The sequence below is a fragment of the Staurois parvus genome, unplaced genomic scaffold, assembly GCF_062004578.1.
Source record: "Staurois parvus isolate SC_StPar_1 unplaced genomic scaffold, SC_StPar_1.0 ptg000151l, whole genome shotgun sequence".
NCBI lineage: Eukaryota > Metazoa > Chordata > Amphibia > Anura > Ranidae > Staurois > Staurois parvus.
In genome coordinates this window covers 8,830,645-8,849,196 of record NW_028317947.1, presented here as the reverse complement: position 1 = coordinate 8,849,196, position 18,552 = coordinate 8,830,645, and the positions used below count along the sequence as shown (strand labels likewise).

At 45.3% G+C, this 18,552-nt stretch overlaps 1 protein-coding gene across 1 annotated transcript in view; it reads left to right on the top strand.

Annotated features, from left to right (window-relative positions):
• Positions 1-3,864, top strand: part of LOC149463893 (uncharacterized) — a 64,473-nt gene extending 60,609 nt beyond the window's left edge. Inside the window, exon 22 of the mRNA XM_089674718.1 lies at positions 3,432-3,864. Coding sequence (XP_089530844.1) covers positions 3,432-3,642 — 211 coding nt within the window. The 3' untranslated portion in view covers positions 3,643-3,864. The remainder of the gene's footprint in view (positions 1-3,431) is intronic.
• The last annotated feature ends 14,688 nt before the right edge of the window (positions 3,865-18,552 follow it).

The window sequence follows — 18,552 nt, the reverse complement described above, 5'->3', positions numbered from 1 at the left end:
CGGCGGCCATTACCGCAGCTGGGGTGTCTCGGGGGCCGCGACCTGGTCCCTGGCTGCGTCAAGTCCATCCCCACCATCAGGGGCCCTGGTGAAGGGCAGCCTGGGACTTAGACACCGCGCCCTGAGGGACTCCGGTCTGTGGGTGGTGGTTGTCGTCAGTCGGTGCGTGACCCTGCCATTAGGTCTGCCTGTCCGTTCCACAGCTCCAGTCCTGACAAGGGGGACCCGAGAAGAGGAGAACCTGGGTAGCTCTGTGCAAAACCACTGGACACAGCAGGTTAGGTATGTAAGTATAGACATGTATGTTTGTTACTCTTTAGAATCACTTTAATGCCAATAAAGATGGGGATACACCTATTTCATTGCAATAATGTAATGAACCTTTACCCTTGATAAAAAAAAATATGGGCTTCATTCACAAAAGCATCTCACATGTGGTATTTAGGTGTCTAGACACATTTTCCTTAAATATTGCATGCGATCCTGAACCTGTCAATTCACTATACTGCTTTGAAGTATTTACCACAAAATGCTTGGTAAACATCATATGAAAAGGCATTAAACTCAATTCACAGAAGGAAATAAATATTACATTCATGCGGTAATTAAGTAGTGGTCCAGGCTTGTGGTATTAAAGAAATGTAAAAATATAATAGCCAGTTTTGATTCGTTTCTGCCACAATCCAGCTGTAAAACTGAGTGAGAGTGCCACATGACAGGGCTGACGAAGGGTTAATGAAAATGACACATGTGATTGGTGTATTATCTGTTCTGGTTACTGGTTGCTGTTACTAGTTATCTCTTTTTTAAGTTTGTTATCTCTGTCTCTCTTGTCTTACTGTGTTGACTAGGTAATTGCACATTCTTGTTTAATAATACACCATTTACTGTCACACTCGGTTATTATTGTCTTGAACCTTTTCTAGACCTTGTCAAACAGGCTTTGGGTGGAGTCCCACTTTAAGGCAGCCTTAAAGTTTATAAACCTCTACTATTTGCTTTCTTTTGGTCTGCTGAATAAACCATTGAAAGTGATTTGTTATGTCTTTTTAGAGTACAAAAAATACCAGTTGATTTATCATAAATCTTGTGATCATTTGCTGATTGTTATAAGTTACGGTGTTCCCAGTGATCTCTGATGACTACAGCACCCTGCCCCCCTATTTATTATGGAGATGAAGAGGGGGTGGTGTTCTATAGTCCTGTCCTGTTCCTGTTGTCCTAATACAGTAGGGTGAGTAAGTATAGCTTTCCTTAGAAGTATGTTACTGGCTGGACAGTCACTAGGTGAAAATATAGGGAAAAAGACTTGAAAAAACAGAAAATTTCCTATCAAATACTTACCATAATTTTCCTTTCCTGATGGACTCCATGGCAGCATACATATGGGTTAGTCCCGCTCTCTCTTCTCCTATAGAACACCACTCCCATAAATCTTTGCTTCTCGCCAGAGGCCATGTTCCATAACTAGCTTACTCATGGTATTGGGAGGGTACTCCTGCTGCCATGGAGTTCATCAGGAAAGAAAAATTATGGAAAGTATTTTATAGGAAATTTTCAGTTTTCCTGACAGACTCCATGGCAGCATACTTATGGGAACTAACTAGCCATACACACAGGTGGGCAGATATTCAAAGACTTTAATTTGACAGGACTTTCAAACCAAAATTAACAGAGGATAAGGAGGCAGGCTCTTCACAGTAATGAGCCATAAAAGTGTTGATTGAGCACCATGAGACCGCTTTGCAGATCATCTCAGGGGCGACATGCCGGTAAACCACCCAGGACGTAGCCACACTTCTGGTTGAGTGTGCAGTCACTGCCTCTAGAGGTGCCAAGCCCTTAGCTTTGTAGGCCATTTGGATGGCCTGAACGATTCAGGCCACAATTAACCTGGGAGACACCCGGTCTCCTTTAGTCTTTCCGTGGAAAAGGATAAATAGATGGTCCGACCTACAGAAGTATGCTGTGACCTGCAACTATAGTCTTAAGGTCTCACCTATGTCCAGGGGGTGAGCATCATCGACTCCCAAGGCTCTAAATGTTGGCAGGACAATCTCTTGATTCTCGTGGAAGACCGAGGTCACTTTAGGATTAAAACCCAGCATAGAGATGAGGACCATTCGATCCGGGAAGAATGTCAAAAACTGCTCTTTAAAGCCAAGGTTCACCATTTCGGAGACTCTTTTTGCCAATGTATCCGCCACCAGAAAGGCCACCTTGATGGAGAGCTCCGTCTCTATGGATGGCCCAGCTGATTCTGACACGCCTCAAGAGAAGAAGTCGAAGACAAGCGGCAGGTCCCATTTTGGGAACCTCAGTTTCTTCTGGGGCCTCAACCTTACTGCCCCTTTGAAGAATTGCCTAACCAGAGATTGGTCGGCCCATGATACTCCAGTGAAGTCCGAGATGGATGAAACTTCAATCCTGAGGGTGCTGACTGACAGGGGCAGATCCAGGCCTGACTGCAGGAATCCCAGGACATCCTGAACCCTCGAATTACTATATAATCCATCCACGGTCGAGATATAGTCCACGAACTTAGACCAGACTCTTCCATAGACCCTGTTAGTACTTGGTCTTCTAGCATTCATCAAGGTAGGGATGAATTCAGCATGACAGCCTAAGGCCTCCAACCACCCTCTCTCAAGAACCAGACAATTAAATGAAGCTGGGCTGGACTGGGCAAGGGTGAAGAATGGCCCCCTGTGACAGCAGGTCTGGCCTGAGAGGAAGAGGAACCAGATCCCGAAAGCTGAGCTGCGCCAGTAAGGGAAACCATGATCTGTTCGGCCGGTATAGAATTACAGCCACTACTTCCGCTGCTTCTGCACTAAGCCTCCGAAGAAACCTGAAGATGACAGGGATCGGGGAAACACATAGGCAGTGTGAAACCCCCACTTCTAGAGTAACTGCCTGTCTCTTGGAAATATCCTCCATGCTCTTAAGACTGTGCTGAGAGACACAGCAAACCTGGCAATGGCATGTATTGATGTGCCATCCTGGAGGAGTTGGACTACCTGTGCAACCTCTGTAGGGTCCACTTATCACCTCATGCTACCAGTAGTGACACTGACCCTAGACAAATGCAAAACTAGTGAAAAACAGTCAGAAAAAGATGAGTAGGGAAAAAAACCCCAATGGCCTCCACCTGTAAAAACATTCCTGTTCTGGGGGTCGTCTCATTGTTACCCATCTAGTGCACCTGTTGTTAATTTCATTAACACCAAACCAGCTGAAACTGATTAACAACCCCCTCTGCTACTTAACTGACCAGATCAATATCCAAGGAGTTTAATTGACTTGATGCTATACTCTGATTAAAAAGTGTTCCTTTAATTTTTTGAATAGTGTACAAATAACTGTCAATATTAAATTCTTCTTTCTCAAATCCATTTAGCAGCATTTCTAACTTTCTGTGAACTTTCCAGGTCAGAGAAGTCCTTTTGGCATGGATCCAGCCAAAGGGGATCACCCGTCCGTAACCGGAACTGCAAAGAATGGAGAAGCAACACTAACACAGAAGGCTTGGCGTCACGGTTTACAAGGCACTGGCTCCAGGAAAATGACTCCTTCAGCTGTAGCCAAGCATTAGCTGTTCTGTGCATTGAAATTGCCTTTCCTTATTACTATATGTGGTGAGCACAGAGCGCCAGAAGACTGTACAAGCCGCGTTTTATTTCTTAAATGAAAGGAAAAACTATTTTCCTGGGTGCTAAAAGACTGATAACAGTTATTTACAAGCCAGAAAATCACCAAATGTAGACATATGATAGGTATATGTTACAGTCATGTAATTCTGTTGCATGTAGAATAAGATCAGAGTGTTGTAGAGCAAAATGAAGCTATAACCATGACTGGCAATCGGCAATTTCTGCGGCTTCTGTTTATTTTATTTTTTTTTTAGTCTAGGTTCACACCTATGCGCTTTCCGGAAACGCACCGCAGTCCAGTTAACATGATTTCCTATTGGACAGGTTCACATCTCCATGTTGTCACCCGGTGCTGTTTTTGGAAAAAATTGGGGACTTTTTTAAACGCAAAATGTTGCGTTTTTGGTTCTATTGACTTCAATGGAGAAGCTACAGAAAAGCATGTAGTGTGTTTTTGATGTGTTTTGCGTTTTAATTTTCCCAGCAACAAGTTGAAAAAAAAGAGCAAAACGTATCAAAACCGTGGCAAACACGCATGTGCACAAATGCTAAACGCACTCCAGGAACTGATTAAACGCAAACTGGATAGGTGTGAACCTAGCCTTAGGTAGATGTTAGTGAGAAGCTTGTGACATAGTTCTATATGTGGACGCTTATTTTAGAATAACATTGTACTATTAATATGGGTGAAAAAGTTTTTGAAAGCATGTTACTTTATATTCTTACACCGAATTGTAACACCTTGTGCCTACTCCTATTAATTTGAACACTTTTGAAGTTTGTAAAGATCCCAACCAGGCCTGGACTGGCCATAGGGCACACCAGGCATTTGCTGCGTGTCCTAGAGCCGGTGTAGCAAGAAGATCGGTATCCCTTGAAATTCTGTATCCCCATGCAGCAGCTGTGCATGCGACAGAATCAGGGAAAAGAAGCCAAGTGCAGAGCTGCAGCCGAAGAGATACCTGAACCCCGTTAGCGCCTTACATGCCAAATGGTTAATGACGATCCCCGGGGATACAGGGGGGTGGAAGATAATTACATTACTCTTTACATGCCAAATGGTCAGCAACAATTACCTGACTTTATGTCCAGAATGGTCAGTGCCAGGGGCGGACTGACAATTAATGGGGCCCCAGGCAATAGGGGATCATGGGGCCCCTGTGTCCTTGCCCACACTCAAAAAAGCCTATAAAAAAGGTACCAGGGGCATTTCATGGGGCCCCCTACTGACCCCGGGCCCTCGGGCAGTGCCCGAGCGCTCAAATGGTCAGTCTGCCCCTGGTCAGTGCTAATCCCCAGGGATACGGGGTGGGTGCTGATCAGTTAACTCTTTACATGCCGAATGGTCAGTGCCAATCCCCAATTGAGGGGTGGGGGTCTATCAGTGGGGGGGGGGGGGATCTGTCAGTGGGGAGGGGAGGTGGTAGTGGGGGGGTTAGGAGTCTATCAGTAGGAAGTTGAGGGGGGGGGGGGCTTGGTAGTGGCCTGCTCAGTCTAAATGCCCTGGCCTTTTTTCTGTCCCATGCCGGTCCTGATCCCTGATCTATATTTATTTCCTTGAATTCTGACACATATTCTCTATGCCCTGTGAGTAGGCACTGCTGTGTCACACATTTTACCAAGCATGCATTCTGAACTACAGAGGTGCTGAGAGGATGACTTTCCAGAGTTGGAATCAGGACAGGGATCACCGCTTGCAGGCAAGGTACCATGGGATATGCAGTCCATAGAAATCAAAAGTAAATCTAAGGAATGAGCAGAGGAGAAGCTGCAAAGCATTCAGCATTCACAACATTCAGCCCTGGTTCACACTGATGCGGTGCGGAAGTTACACCGGTTCCTCTGCGATTTCCACACCGCATCATGATGGCACCCCATTCATGCGAACCGCTGCGGGTGTGTATATTAAGTTAACGGCACTCCGAAATCGGTTTGCAAAACGCGGTGCGATTTGCAGAACCGTATTGCATGAGTGTGAATATCCATGCAATCCAATTCTGGTGTGGACAAAAAAAAAAAAAGAGTCCTTCACTATTTTTGTGCGGATGCGTTATGATCTGAGCCATACAAAATGTATGTCTCAAATTGCACCGTTTAGAAATCGCATGTGATTTGCACAGAAATGCAGTGCGGATCCTGTGCGAATCAAATGCGATGTGCCGCATCTCATCAGTGTGAACCCAGGCTCGAGGTTTTTCAAGTAAGCTTATATTGGATTGTCAAAAAGAACTATTTCTTGTATTGTTATTACAATGCTGATGTTATAAAGTGACATTGTATGGAAGTGTGGCTGTAGGTCTCCTTTAGGAGTTTATCCCCCAAGACTATGCAATGATTAGACGTCTATGTAAACTTTAGTTCCAAAGGAACCAGATGAAGTGTTGTGGTTACCTGTCATGGACCCCACCTTAAATGTGATGGCAGCATTCATTTCTTATTTTAGGTTTATTTTTACCTGGTGATCCGGCCAGTAACAAACGTCCTGTCTTAGGGTGTCTCCACTGTAAAAGGAGGAGCAACAGAGACATCTCTAGACAGCCACTTTGTCAGTCTGGATAGAGAGTAGGGTTAGATGCTCTAGCACAGTGGTCTCCAAACAGTGGCCCGGGGGGGCCCTTGGAGCACTATTGCATCCAATGACACCAAAATGGGGCTTAATTCCCCCCACTGACACCAATGAAGGGGCACAATTCCTCCCAATGACACCAACTATAAGGCACAGTTCTGTTCAATGACACCAACAATGGGTCCAATAACATCAATGACGGAGTACAATTCCTCCCAATGACACCAAAATGGCGCTTAATTCCCTCCACTGACAACAATGAAGGGGTGCAATTCTGCCCAACGACACAGTTCTGTTCAATGACACCCACAATGGTGCCCAATAACATCAATTATTTATTTTTTATTTCAGGTACTTATATAGCACTGTCAATTTACACAGCACTTTTCATATATATTATACATTCACATCAGTCCCTAACCCTCAAGGGGTGCACCATCTAAGGTCCCTAGCTTACATTCATACACATACTAGGGCCAATTTAGATAGGATCCAATTCACCTACCAGCATGTCTTTGGAGTGTGGGAGGAAACTGGAGAGTACCTAGAGGAAACCCACACAGGCACAGGGAGAACATGCAAACTCACAGCAGGAGGTGCCGTGGCTGGGATTTGAACCAATGACGCTAGTATTACCAGGTGGAAGTGCTATCCATTTAGCCACTGTACTGTCCGTCAATGACGTGGTACAATTCCTCCCAATGACACCAATGATAGGGCATGATTCCCCAATGACATCAACAACGGGCCACAGTTCCTCTCACTGCCACCAAAGATGGGGCATTGTTTACTCCCACTGATGCTAGGACATTTTCTTCTCCCAACGTCCACAGTCCGGCCCCTCCTAAAGTCTGAAGGAGAGTAAACTGGCCCTTGTATAGAAAGTTTGGAGACCCCGGCTCTAGTAGAGTTAAATTACAGCATAACTCCAGCTAACACTTTAGGCAGTTACAGCAACCAGGGGCGGACTGACCTTTTGCAAACTCAGGCACTGCCCAAGGGCCCTGGGTCAGTAGGGGGCCCCATGAGATGCCCCTGGTACCTTTTTCATAGGCTTTTTTGAGTTTGGGCAGGACACAGGGGCCCCATGATCCCCTATTGCCCGGGGGCCCCATGAGTTGTCAGTCCGCCCCTGACAGCAACAGCCATCTTGGGATAAAGGTTTTAAAAATAAACTGACTGACTGATTTTAAGTACCCCCTATGAGTGTTAAATGGTTTGCCTCAACCCTTTAACTGTCACGTTTGCTGGACAGCTTAAGACGGCCATACATGGGTCAAATTCCAAAATCATTTTTTTTTAGAAAATCTTTTCTAAGAATTTTTGTTCTAATTTCGCGCCATTAGTGGGCCACAGAAATAGCCAAATTTTGAATTTGAGTGATCAGTCATGTTGGAAATTTTTAGAAAAACCAACAAATTTCTAATCAATGATGGGAGAATCGTCCCAGGAATGTAATTGAAAAAGAAATGAGCGTAAGCCGTGACCTGGAAAGAAAAGAAAATTCTTGGCCACGAAAATTGTTTTCTCTTTCAACATAAAGTGAAATTAAAGGCTTGGTTGGTCAAATTTCGAAATCAATGGTGGCGCTATCAGATTACAAAATGCACTAAATTTCCGATTTTCTAAAGAAAATTTGTTCAGAATTTGACCCATGTATGGCCTGCACTAGTCTGTTCAAGAAAATTGAAAAATAATAATAACAACAGACTGATAGGATCACCAGATGTGAATAAAAGGAAAAGCCTAAAGAAGAAAACTAATGCAGCCAGCACATCTAAGGACTTAGGAATATAACACGTTTGTATTTGAGTTTAAAGCCGCTTTAAGACGTCCTGCTGAATCGTTTTCCAAAGCATCAACCTGGGAGCAGGCTGCAGTGACACATTAGCTTTTGTGCTGGTAGGTTCCCATACCCTAAGGTCCTCCTCACACTTGGCATATCTAGAACCATACACTAATCCTCCTTTATGTAAACTTAAAGTGACCATGCCTTTGTCCATACAGAGCAAATGAAAAGCGGTCATTTGATTCCCCAGTCTCCAAATGTACATACTCAAGTTTCCCACACAACCCCATTCGCTAGAACCAAGGAAAGAATGCTCTATCTAAGCTCCAAACTGACTTGTTGGAGCTTGCACATGGCTATGGACACCTTTCTCAGCCCCATGTGACAGCCCTTGGCCAATCACAAGGCACATACTGCTGTCACATGTTCACCCATACCTGGAAGTGAAATTCCCAGTGGTTGAATAGAGCAGCGCAGGGCAAGATTGGGTGTGTAGGTGTTGCTAGGGAGGAAAGTGGGGGTTAACTGATTATTTTCCTTAGCCTTTCATTGGCAAAAGCAAATGTCACTTTAATGCTTTGCTTCTCCTTAGACTGGGATCCTCTGGCCTGAAAAACCACATCTTGCGCCAAAGGTTACCTCCATTGAAATATATGGAGGAATCTATTGCTCTTGGGCAGCACAGTGGCTTAGTGGTTAGCACTTCTGCCTTGAAGTAATTGGGTCATGGGTTCAATTCCCAACCATGGCACCTCATGCATGGAGTTTGCATGCTCTCCTTGTATTTGGGTGGGTTTCTTTCAACACTCCAAAGGCATGCTGGTAGGTTAATAGGCTCCTGTCTAAAATTGTCCTAGTTTCATCCCTGGCCAAATGGGATTTCCTGCATGGTAGGGGTTGGGGAAAGATCTAGCAACCTACCCTGTAAAATAATTGCTAAGAGAATTCATGGAAAAAGTCACTTACAAGTGACAGTCCATGCAATTGCCAAGGGTTGGATATGAATGGATGGATAGATTGATTTTAGAGCAGGACATGGTGGACTTGTAATATCCAACTGCCCTAAAACAGCTTGGAATTTTATTTAAAGTGTTACTAAACCCACAAAGTCAAGTAAAGTCAGTCTGTATATGCAGTAAAGAATGCTTGTTATACTCACTGTGGGACCCAAGCGGTTAATCCTCTGCATTGTGTAAAAAGAATGTTTGATCCTTTCTTCTCTGATCCTCCCCTTCCTCCAGTGTCTATTAAATATCTCCTGATAGAACAGAGGCTTGGTGGCAAACTGCACACGCTCAGTTTGCTGTGTATTGCAGAGATTTTTTTTCTTCTTGGGACGGTGCATGTGATCAGCACAGGGCCAATCAGCACTGTCCAGACAGAGGTCAGGGGGTTCTACATCCTCCTACAAGAGACTGAAAACTCCTCCTACAAGCTGTAATCAGTGCTCTGCTGGACACTGATAGAAGTCACAAGACTGCTCTAACTGCTGATGAGAAAAGGTATTTAGCCGTTTATATTTACTAATATAATTGCATTTCTATGTTCTGTGTACTGTGGGAGACCAGATAGAGTGAATGCAGAGTGCTGGGTTTAGTAACACTGTATGGCCACATGAAGGAAACTGTAGGTAGGAAAGCTATTTTACCTAAGCCTGTAAGTACTGCTTTGGGCAGCATATTAATGATTATTTCTGCATGAACTGTTGGCAATATATTATTGGCTATTCATTTTTGTAGTTGCATTGCTTTGATTTAGGTTTTGTGAATCTGTTTTTTTTTTTACCACAAAGTTGTTGTTGTGTTCATTGAATTAAAAACCATGAGCAAGTCTTTAATTTATTACATAATGATACACAGGCACAATTCCATCCATCATATATTGTAAGATCTGTATCTCTCCTCAAAAAGATGGTGTATGATTTTCTATTTACTGTTTAAGGAGCCATGGTTGCAAACAGTAAAGGTGACCATTAATACTAGATAATAATCTGCAGATCTGAGATTTTTAGCTGGATGGACATCAATTCAATGTCTACGGCCCTGTGTCCAACATGCAGCCCTTTAGTACTTGTTGTGCAATTCTTGGACCCCAGCAGTCTGTAGTGGAAGGGGTACTAGCAGATCTCTAGACTAGTAGCCTCAGACACCATCAGGGGCGGACTGACCATTTGGAAACTCAGGCACTGCCCTAGGGCCCGGGGTCAGTAGGGGGCCCCATGAGATGCCCCTGGTACCTTTTTCATAGGCTTTTTTGAGTTTGGGCAAGGACACAGGGGCCCCATGATCCCCTATTGCCTAGGGGCCCCATGAGTTGTCAGTCCACCCCTGGACACCATGTCTTGAATATTACAATGTCTTCTGCAGCATATCTCCAGCCTCCACCCATACCTATAACATGTCCACAATCTCTGAACAACATTTCCTCTTGCGTGTCCAAAGTGTGCTACAGACACTGAACATTATTTGTAGATTTTTGGTAGTTTCATTGGTTGCACTTGAGGCCACCTATACTTTGCAAGTTGAAATCCATTGACCTATATGGTAGAGCATGAAAGCCCCAGATATGTGTTCCTAGAAAAAAAAAACAATTAAGCCAGTTAGAAAATCTTGCTTACTTGGTAATATCTTCCTGAGCACTGGAACTGTATCATGTACCTGGTGGAGACCAAGTAGATGAAGGGGCTCCTCTTGCACCAGCTATCCAACACTCCTGAAGGTAGGGTTGCCACCTCATCCCTTTAAAACCGAACATATATTAATTGCACAGGTTTTGTAGCTAATTAAAGTGGTAATTAAACTCACTTACTGCCTTGTCTGCAATAAATTAGCCCCAGAACCTGTGTAATTAATATGTGTTCGGTTTTAAAGGGATGAGGTGGCAACCCTATGTGAAGGTGGTAACAAGGACTTAGTGGGTACAGATGCCAGAGCTGCAGGTTGTACTGGATCTGTGTTGCTGCCAGATGCATAGAGCAAAAACTGAGGATCACAAAGCAGGAACAAAGCACAGGAACACCATGATACTGGAGCAGGTTACAGGAACTAGAATAAGGCCCTTGCCCAGGGCAGACACGGTCAGTCAGCAGGGTACTGGATCAGGAGACAATGGCAGAGACGGGGCACAAACAGGTTGAGTACAGAAGAGCAGCATAAAACCCGGGAGCAAAGGGACTCCCGGAAACAAGCCGAAGTTAGCCAGATAAGCAAGGTACAAGGCAGAAGGCATTAAAATGGTAGTAAAGTCACTTATAAAGCTTACCCAGGGGCAGACTGACCATTTGGAAACTCGGGCAATGCCCAAGGGCCCAGGGTCAGTAGGGGGCCCCATGAGATGCCCCTGGTACCTTTTTCATAGGCTTTTTTGAGTTTGGGCAAGGACACAGGGGCCCCATGATCCCCTATTGCCCGGGGGCCCCATGAGTTGTCATTCAGCTGTGTGCCGTGGCCGAGACTCCAGCGAATGACGTCATCAGCGGCTCAGTCATTCAAGCAGCCATAGCCCACGGACCTGAAAGTAAGACCGGGTGAAGATGGAAGCTTCTGCAGAGGTGAGAGCGTGTCACTGGAGGGCTTCATTCTAAGGTAAGTCTTTCATAATGTGCTAGTGTGCGATGCATACCAACATTATGATTTTACTTTGCAGCAGGAATGGGTTTTTTTTGGGGGTTAAACAAGTTTATTATCACTAAACAGAGTCCAGAAAGCAGGCCAAGGTCACTGTGAAGAGACAAAAGTTCTGGGGCAAGTCAGGAGGCAAACCAGGTCATACATGTATACTATACTGTCATACACTATGTGGCCTTTTTCGGATAATACATGGTAAGGCAAAGTCAGCCTACCAGGCTTCAGGTAAACAGGAGCACCACCTCTACAATTATGCATCTGCCAGTTACCCAATGCACAGAAGTTTGTGCGCGTGCATGACCCCACACTGGTTTCCTTGCCTTGAAGTGAATCCATCCTTCCTTGAAAACTGTTTGCTGCCATTCACCTTCCCTCCTCCTTTGCTGTAAAACCAGGGGTCTCCAAACTATGGCCCGTAGTCCAAACCTGCATGATGTTATCTGACCTCTTAAAGAGGTCTTCAGGTCAACCTACAACCCCCATTTCTCCCTGACATACACAACTTCCTCTTCCCAAAAATGAAAGGGAACACTAACTCCGAATATCCTGGCCACCCCTTTGGACAAAGCAGCCTTGATGCCCCGTACTGCCGATGTATCAATCCATACACTGTACAACACAAAACACAGCCCTGGAGTGAGTATTCATCATAATGCTCAAAATGGCCAGCACTCTTGGGTCAGTGCAAGCTCGTAACTAAAAGTTCTCTTACCCCTTAGGGCGGTGGTTTTCAATTTGTGGCCTGTGCGCCAGTTACGGCCCTTTACTTGCCTTTATCCAGCCCTTGACACAGTATTCCTCCCAATGATTCCACGAAAACCAAGGATGGGGCATTGTTTACTCCTGCTGACCACAGTCTGACCCTTCTAAAGCCAAAAGGACATAAAACTGGCCCTTTGTTTATAAGGTTTGGAGACCACTGCCTTGGTATTATGGATAGCAATCGACAGTGAGTGAAAAACACTACAATGTTTTACAAGTAGCAATGTAACACATTAAACATAACAATCTGGACGTGTTAAATTTGCTTAATGATGACCTCTAGTAGTGAAAACGTTTTAAAGTGGCTGTAAAGGCTGAAGTTTTTTTTACCTTCATGCATTTTATAGTTGGAAGTCCCTTTCCTCCCGAGCTGTATCTGGCCTGGTGCAACAGGCTTGTACTCGGTTGAAGACAAGGCTCTCTCTAAGTTCTATTGCCTTTCTGGTAGACATGGTGTTGCTCTGGTCTGGCCAGGGGCAAGGCTGAGAGAAGTCCATGGTGGAGTGGCAGTCCAAGGGTGCCAGAAATGCTTCTGGTGGAGGAGCTCACTCTGAGTTTATTATGGCACCAAGGTCACTGCACCATTGCACGCTTTTTTCTCACCTGCCTCCTGGGCTGGACCTTATGGCTAGGACTGGAGAAATTTTTAGAACTGGCTGAAGGGCCCAGTATTGCAATGCACAAGGGCACTGAAGCACTTTCCCCACTTCCCGTTTTGTGGGTTTTTTTTATGTGTTGTTTTCTTGCACGTAAACAGGCACTTATGGAAAAAAAAAATTCAAGTGTTGGGGCTGGGGTGGGGAGAAGGATAAGAGGCATTTTTTTAGGTGAAGGTCAGCTTTAGACCCCTTTCACACTGATGCACTATTGCCACGCTGGAAAGTTGCGCAACAGCACATCAAAATTATTTCCCTTTAAATCCCTTGTGACTTTTAACATTGCTGCATCTTAAAACGGGAAGTGGGGAAAGCTGCATCTGCTGCATCTTTGATGCGCTTTTCAAAAGTGCACCAAAAATGCACCTTTTATTGAAAGTCAATAGAATTGCACCAAAAATGCAGCAAGGATGTGTTTTTTGTAATCACATGACACTTTAAAGATAAAAAGATTCTGGTTGTTAGGCAGCTGGCACCTGCCAGCCTCCTTGACAACCAGTAAATAACTACACACATGCACTCCTGTGCTTCCATGGTCTGTTCAATGTCTGGTCCAGGCTGCCCCCTCCTCTCACATGCTGTTCCTGGCTTTCCTGCCCCGTCCCTTTAACGCTTAATCTGCCTCCGTCTCCTCCCCACACATTCACAGTGGCGCCATAGCTGTTGCCTGCTGTCCCGCCCAGTTTTCCTGGCTCCTCCCCCCTCTGCAGTGTTCTGTGTAATGACCGATTCCAATGACTGTCGCTGCTCTGTGTTTGCACTGCCGGACAGACCACTCCTGCAGAGAGAGTCAGCAGAGAGGATCTTGTTGACCACCATGGAGGTAAAGGGGGCACTGTATGTGTAGCTATCCTGTATGTACAGTTTTTAACCTGTTGGTGCCCAGTGCACGCAAATATGTGGCCTATCGGTAGCTGGGCCTTGGAGCCAAGGGGGCGCATATTTGCATACCCACTGACGAGTGCGCGCCCTGTGCCCTCCCGGCACTTCACAGAATGGTCCCGTTTGCTACTTATGGTGGGGAGCTTTCCGATCATATGACAATCACGGTGGTCACATGACCCTAAATCCCACCCCACCTCCCAGTATCACAAACTACTGGCACAAAGGGGTTAAAGATGCCAGCTCCTTAACCACCCGCAGGTGTCCTTAACAACCAATGAATAGCTGGTTGCTAAGGAGCAGAGACCCGATGGTGCCCTTACAGTGTAACTAAAGGTAAAACTTTTTGTTAGTATTGGATAGAGGGGAGAGGGATTGGACCCCTGTCAGTTTTTATTGCTGTCTGTGCCCCCCATTAGAGAGATTCACCCTCTCTATTTGTCCTGTGTACCATTACCGCTGAAAGTAAAAGAAAATCCCAAATTTTGGGTTGTCCCCACAAAAGTAATAGAAGGGAAATCTTCCAATGGGGACACTAGCCCAAGAGATTTCCTTAATTTTCAGGGATTTCCTCTGACTTCCTGTTTTGGCTATGAGACAGGAAGTGAAGGTAAAACTCCCCAATGGGACAAAAATGACAAAAATAAACCTCTCATGGGTTATAACCCTCCCTTACTCTGTCCTAAATTTAAAAAAAAAAAGTTTTTTCTAGAGTTCTACTTCTACTGTTCCCCACATACGTGCTTCAAATTCCGAACAATCTTTCTTTCGAAAATCAAAATTTTGAATTATTGTTTGCAATTTGAACATTAGTGGGGCAGCAATGACCGATTTTCATGTAGCCATTGAATTTGAGTGATCGGGCATTTTGGTAATTTTTTGAAAAGCAAACAAATTGCTTATCAATGATGGGAGGATTGTGTGAGAAATATAATCGAAAAAGAAATGAGCATGAGCTGTGACCTGGAAAGAAAAGATTCACGGCCACAACATTTCTTTTCTGTAACAACGTGAGGTGAAATTGAAGGCTTGGTTGGTCGAATTTCAAAACCAAAAGGTGGCACCATCGGATTACAAGATGCACAAAATTTTTGTTTGACCCATGTATGGCTTGTATATTTTATATGGAATTTGTTAATGATAACAAGAAAGGCAATAAAATAAATCTGCAGCCAGGAACAATTGATCCCCCAAACAACCATAGATCCTCCAACAAACAGATCCCCAACAAACATAGATCCCCCAACAACCATAGATTCCCCAACAAACAGATCCCCAACAAACATAGATCCCCCAACAAACATCCCCAGCAACAATAGATCCCCCAGTAACAAGAGAACCCAACAGCCATTGACCCGCCAACAACAATAGATGCCACAACAACCATATATCCCCCAGCAACAATACATGCCAACAACCATGCACCCAACAACAACAATAGATCCCTCAACAGCCATAGACCAACCCCCACACCAACAATAGATGCCCCAACAGCCATAGACCAACCCCCACACCAACAATAGATGCCCCAACAGCCATAGACCCCCCCCCCCCAGCAGCACTTGCTCTTCAACAACCATAAATCTCCTGCAACAATAGATCTACCAGCATCAATATACCCCCCAGCAGCAGTCAGCAACAATAGGCCACCTCAGCAACAATAGATGCCCCAACAGCCATAGACCCCCTCATCAACAACCATAAATCCTCCAAGCAACAATAGACCCTTGCAACAAAATACCCCCCAAGTAATAATAGATCTACCCCAGCAACAATAGATCTACCAGAATCAACAGACCCCCCCCCCCAGCAGTCAGCGATAATAGATGCCCTAACAACCTTAGATCACCACAGCAATAATAGATTCACCAACAGCCATACTCCCCTCCCAGCAACAACAGACCCCTGCAACAAAATACCCCCCAAAGCAATAATAGATCCACCAGCATCAATAGACCCCCCCCCCAAGCAGTCAGAAACACATCAGTGACAATAGTTGCCCCAACAACCATAGATCCCCCAGCAACACTAGATCCCTAACAGCCAAAGACCTACCAGCAAAAAATAGATCCCCAACAGCCATAGTCCCAGCATCAATTGATCTCCAACAACCATAAATCCTCCCTAGCAACAATAGACCCAACACAATGCCCTCAGCAACAATAGACCTCACAACAAATTCTCCCCCCAAGCAATGATAGATCCACCCCAGCACAATAGATCTATCAGCATCAATAGACCTCCCCAGCATCATTAGACCCTCCAAAACAGATTCTCCCCCTTCCAGTAACAATAGACCCTCCACAACAGTAGATTCTCCCTCTTCCAGCAACAATAGACCCTCCACAACAGTAGATTCACCCCCTTCTAGCAACAATAGACCCTCCACAACAGTAGATTCACCCCCTTCTAGCAACAATAGACCCTCCACAACAGTAGAAACTTCCCCTTCCAGCAACAATAGACCCTCCACAACAGTAGATTCTCCCCCTTCCAGTAACAATAGACCCTCGACAACAGTATATTCACCCCCTTCCAGCAACAATAGACCCTCCACAACAGTAGATTCTCCCCCTTCTAGCAACAGTAGACACTCCACAACAGTAGATTCACTCCCTTCTAGCAACAATAGACTCTCGACAACAGTAGATTCACCCCCTTGTAGCAACAATAGACCCTCCACAACAGTAGATTCACCCCCTTGTAGCAACAATAGACCCTCCACAACAGTAGATTCACCCCCTTGTAGCAACAATAGACCCTCCACAACAGTAGAAACACCCCCGTCCAGCAACAATAGACCCTCCACAACAGTAGATTCACTCCTATCAAAAATAGACCCTCCACAACAGTAGATTCACTCCTATCAAAAATAGACCCTCCACAACAGTAGATTCACCCCCTTGTAGCAACAATAGACCCTCCACAACAGTAGATTCAACCCCTTGTAGCAACAATAGACCCTCCACAACAGTAGAAACTCCCCCTTCTAGCAATAATAGACCCCCCACAACAGTAGATTCTCCCCCTTCCAGCAACAATAGACCCTCCACAACAGTAGATTCTCCCCCTTCTAGCAACAATAGACCCTCCACAACAGTAGATTCACCCCTTCTAGCAACAATAGATCCTCGACAACAGTAGATTCTCCCCTTTCCAGCAACAATAGACCCTCCACAACAGTAGATTCACCCCCTTGTAGCAACAATAGACCCTCCACAACAGTAGGTTCCTCCCCCTTCCAGCAACAATAGACCCTCCACAACAGTAGATTCTCCCCCTTCTAGCAACAATAGACCCTCCACAACAGTAGATTCTCCCCCTTCTAGCAACAATAGACCCTCCATAGCAGTAGATACTCCCCCTTCCAGCAACAATAGACCCTCCACAACAGTAGATTCTCCCCCTTCTAGCAACAATAGACCCTCCACAACAGTAGATTCACCCCCTTGTAGCAACAATAGACCTTCCACAACAGTAGATTCACCCCCTTGTAGCAACAATAGACCCTCCACAACAGTAGATTCACCCCCTTGTAGCAACAATAGACCCTCCACAACAGTAGATTCACCGCCTTGTAGCAACAATAGACCCTCCACAACAGTAGAAACTCCCCCTTCTAGCAATTATAGACCCCCCGCAACAGTAGATTCTCCCCCTTCAAGCAACAATAGACCCTCCACAACAGTAGATTCTCCCCCTTCCAGCAACAATAGACCCTCGACAACAGTATATTCACCCCCTTCCAGCAACAATAGACCCTCCACAACAGTAGATTCACCCCCTTCCAGCAACAATAGACCCTCAACAACAGTAGATTCTCCCCCTTCTAGCAACAATAGATCCCCCAGTAACCAGGATACAGAGAGACCCTCTAGCACTCCATGCCATTACATACATTCAGTGCTGGAGGTGCCGGAACTGCATACCTGCTGAAAAAAGCCCTGATTGCACGACATAGCACAAGCCTTTTGATGACTTCTCGTAGAGCACAAGCAACTGTGATAGCTATCATACGACATGCCTTGACTGTAGCTGTATGGGGACACTGTTAGATGAGGGTTTAATGGGGTTTTTCCTTGAGGAAGGAATGTTTGCTGCAGCATGTTGGCCATCTGTGCAGGGCGCCCTGTGATTGGCAGTGACAGTTGGGGAACTTGCAGCAACTTGTCTCCTGACACAGGTACTCCATGCCTCAACATGGCACTTCTTCCACTGCCCGGGAACTCCGATGACCAGTAAAACAGAATAAAGAGCACGCATGTTATCTGCAAACTAAAGCTCCACAGATGAATTATTCATTCATTTATTGGCAGTCAATCCCATCCACTTGTATTTGTAACAGAGCAGGCTCGGTGTAAACACAAAGAACGCGATCACATTGGTGGAGGGAGGAAATGGAACCACAACGAATTTAATCTCATTGGCCAGAATTCCATCCATCACTAACAAACCCTTCCCCTTGCAGATTGCGCAGTGTTCGTACTCTTTCCTATTGACCGGAAGAGCGCTCTGATTGGAGAATTCATACCAGCTCTGCCCTCCGAGGTATGATTGGAGAATTCATGGGCCGGAGTCGCGGAGGATTGGCTGTAGGATTTAGGCGGGTTGGAAGTTT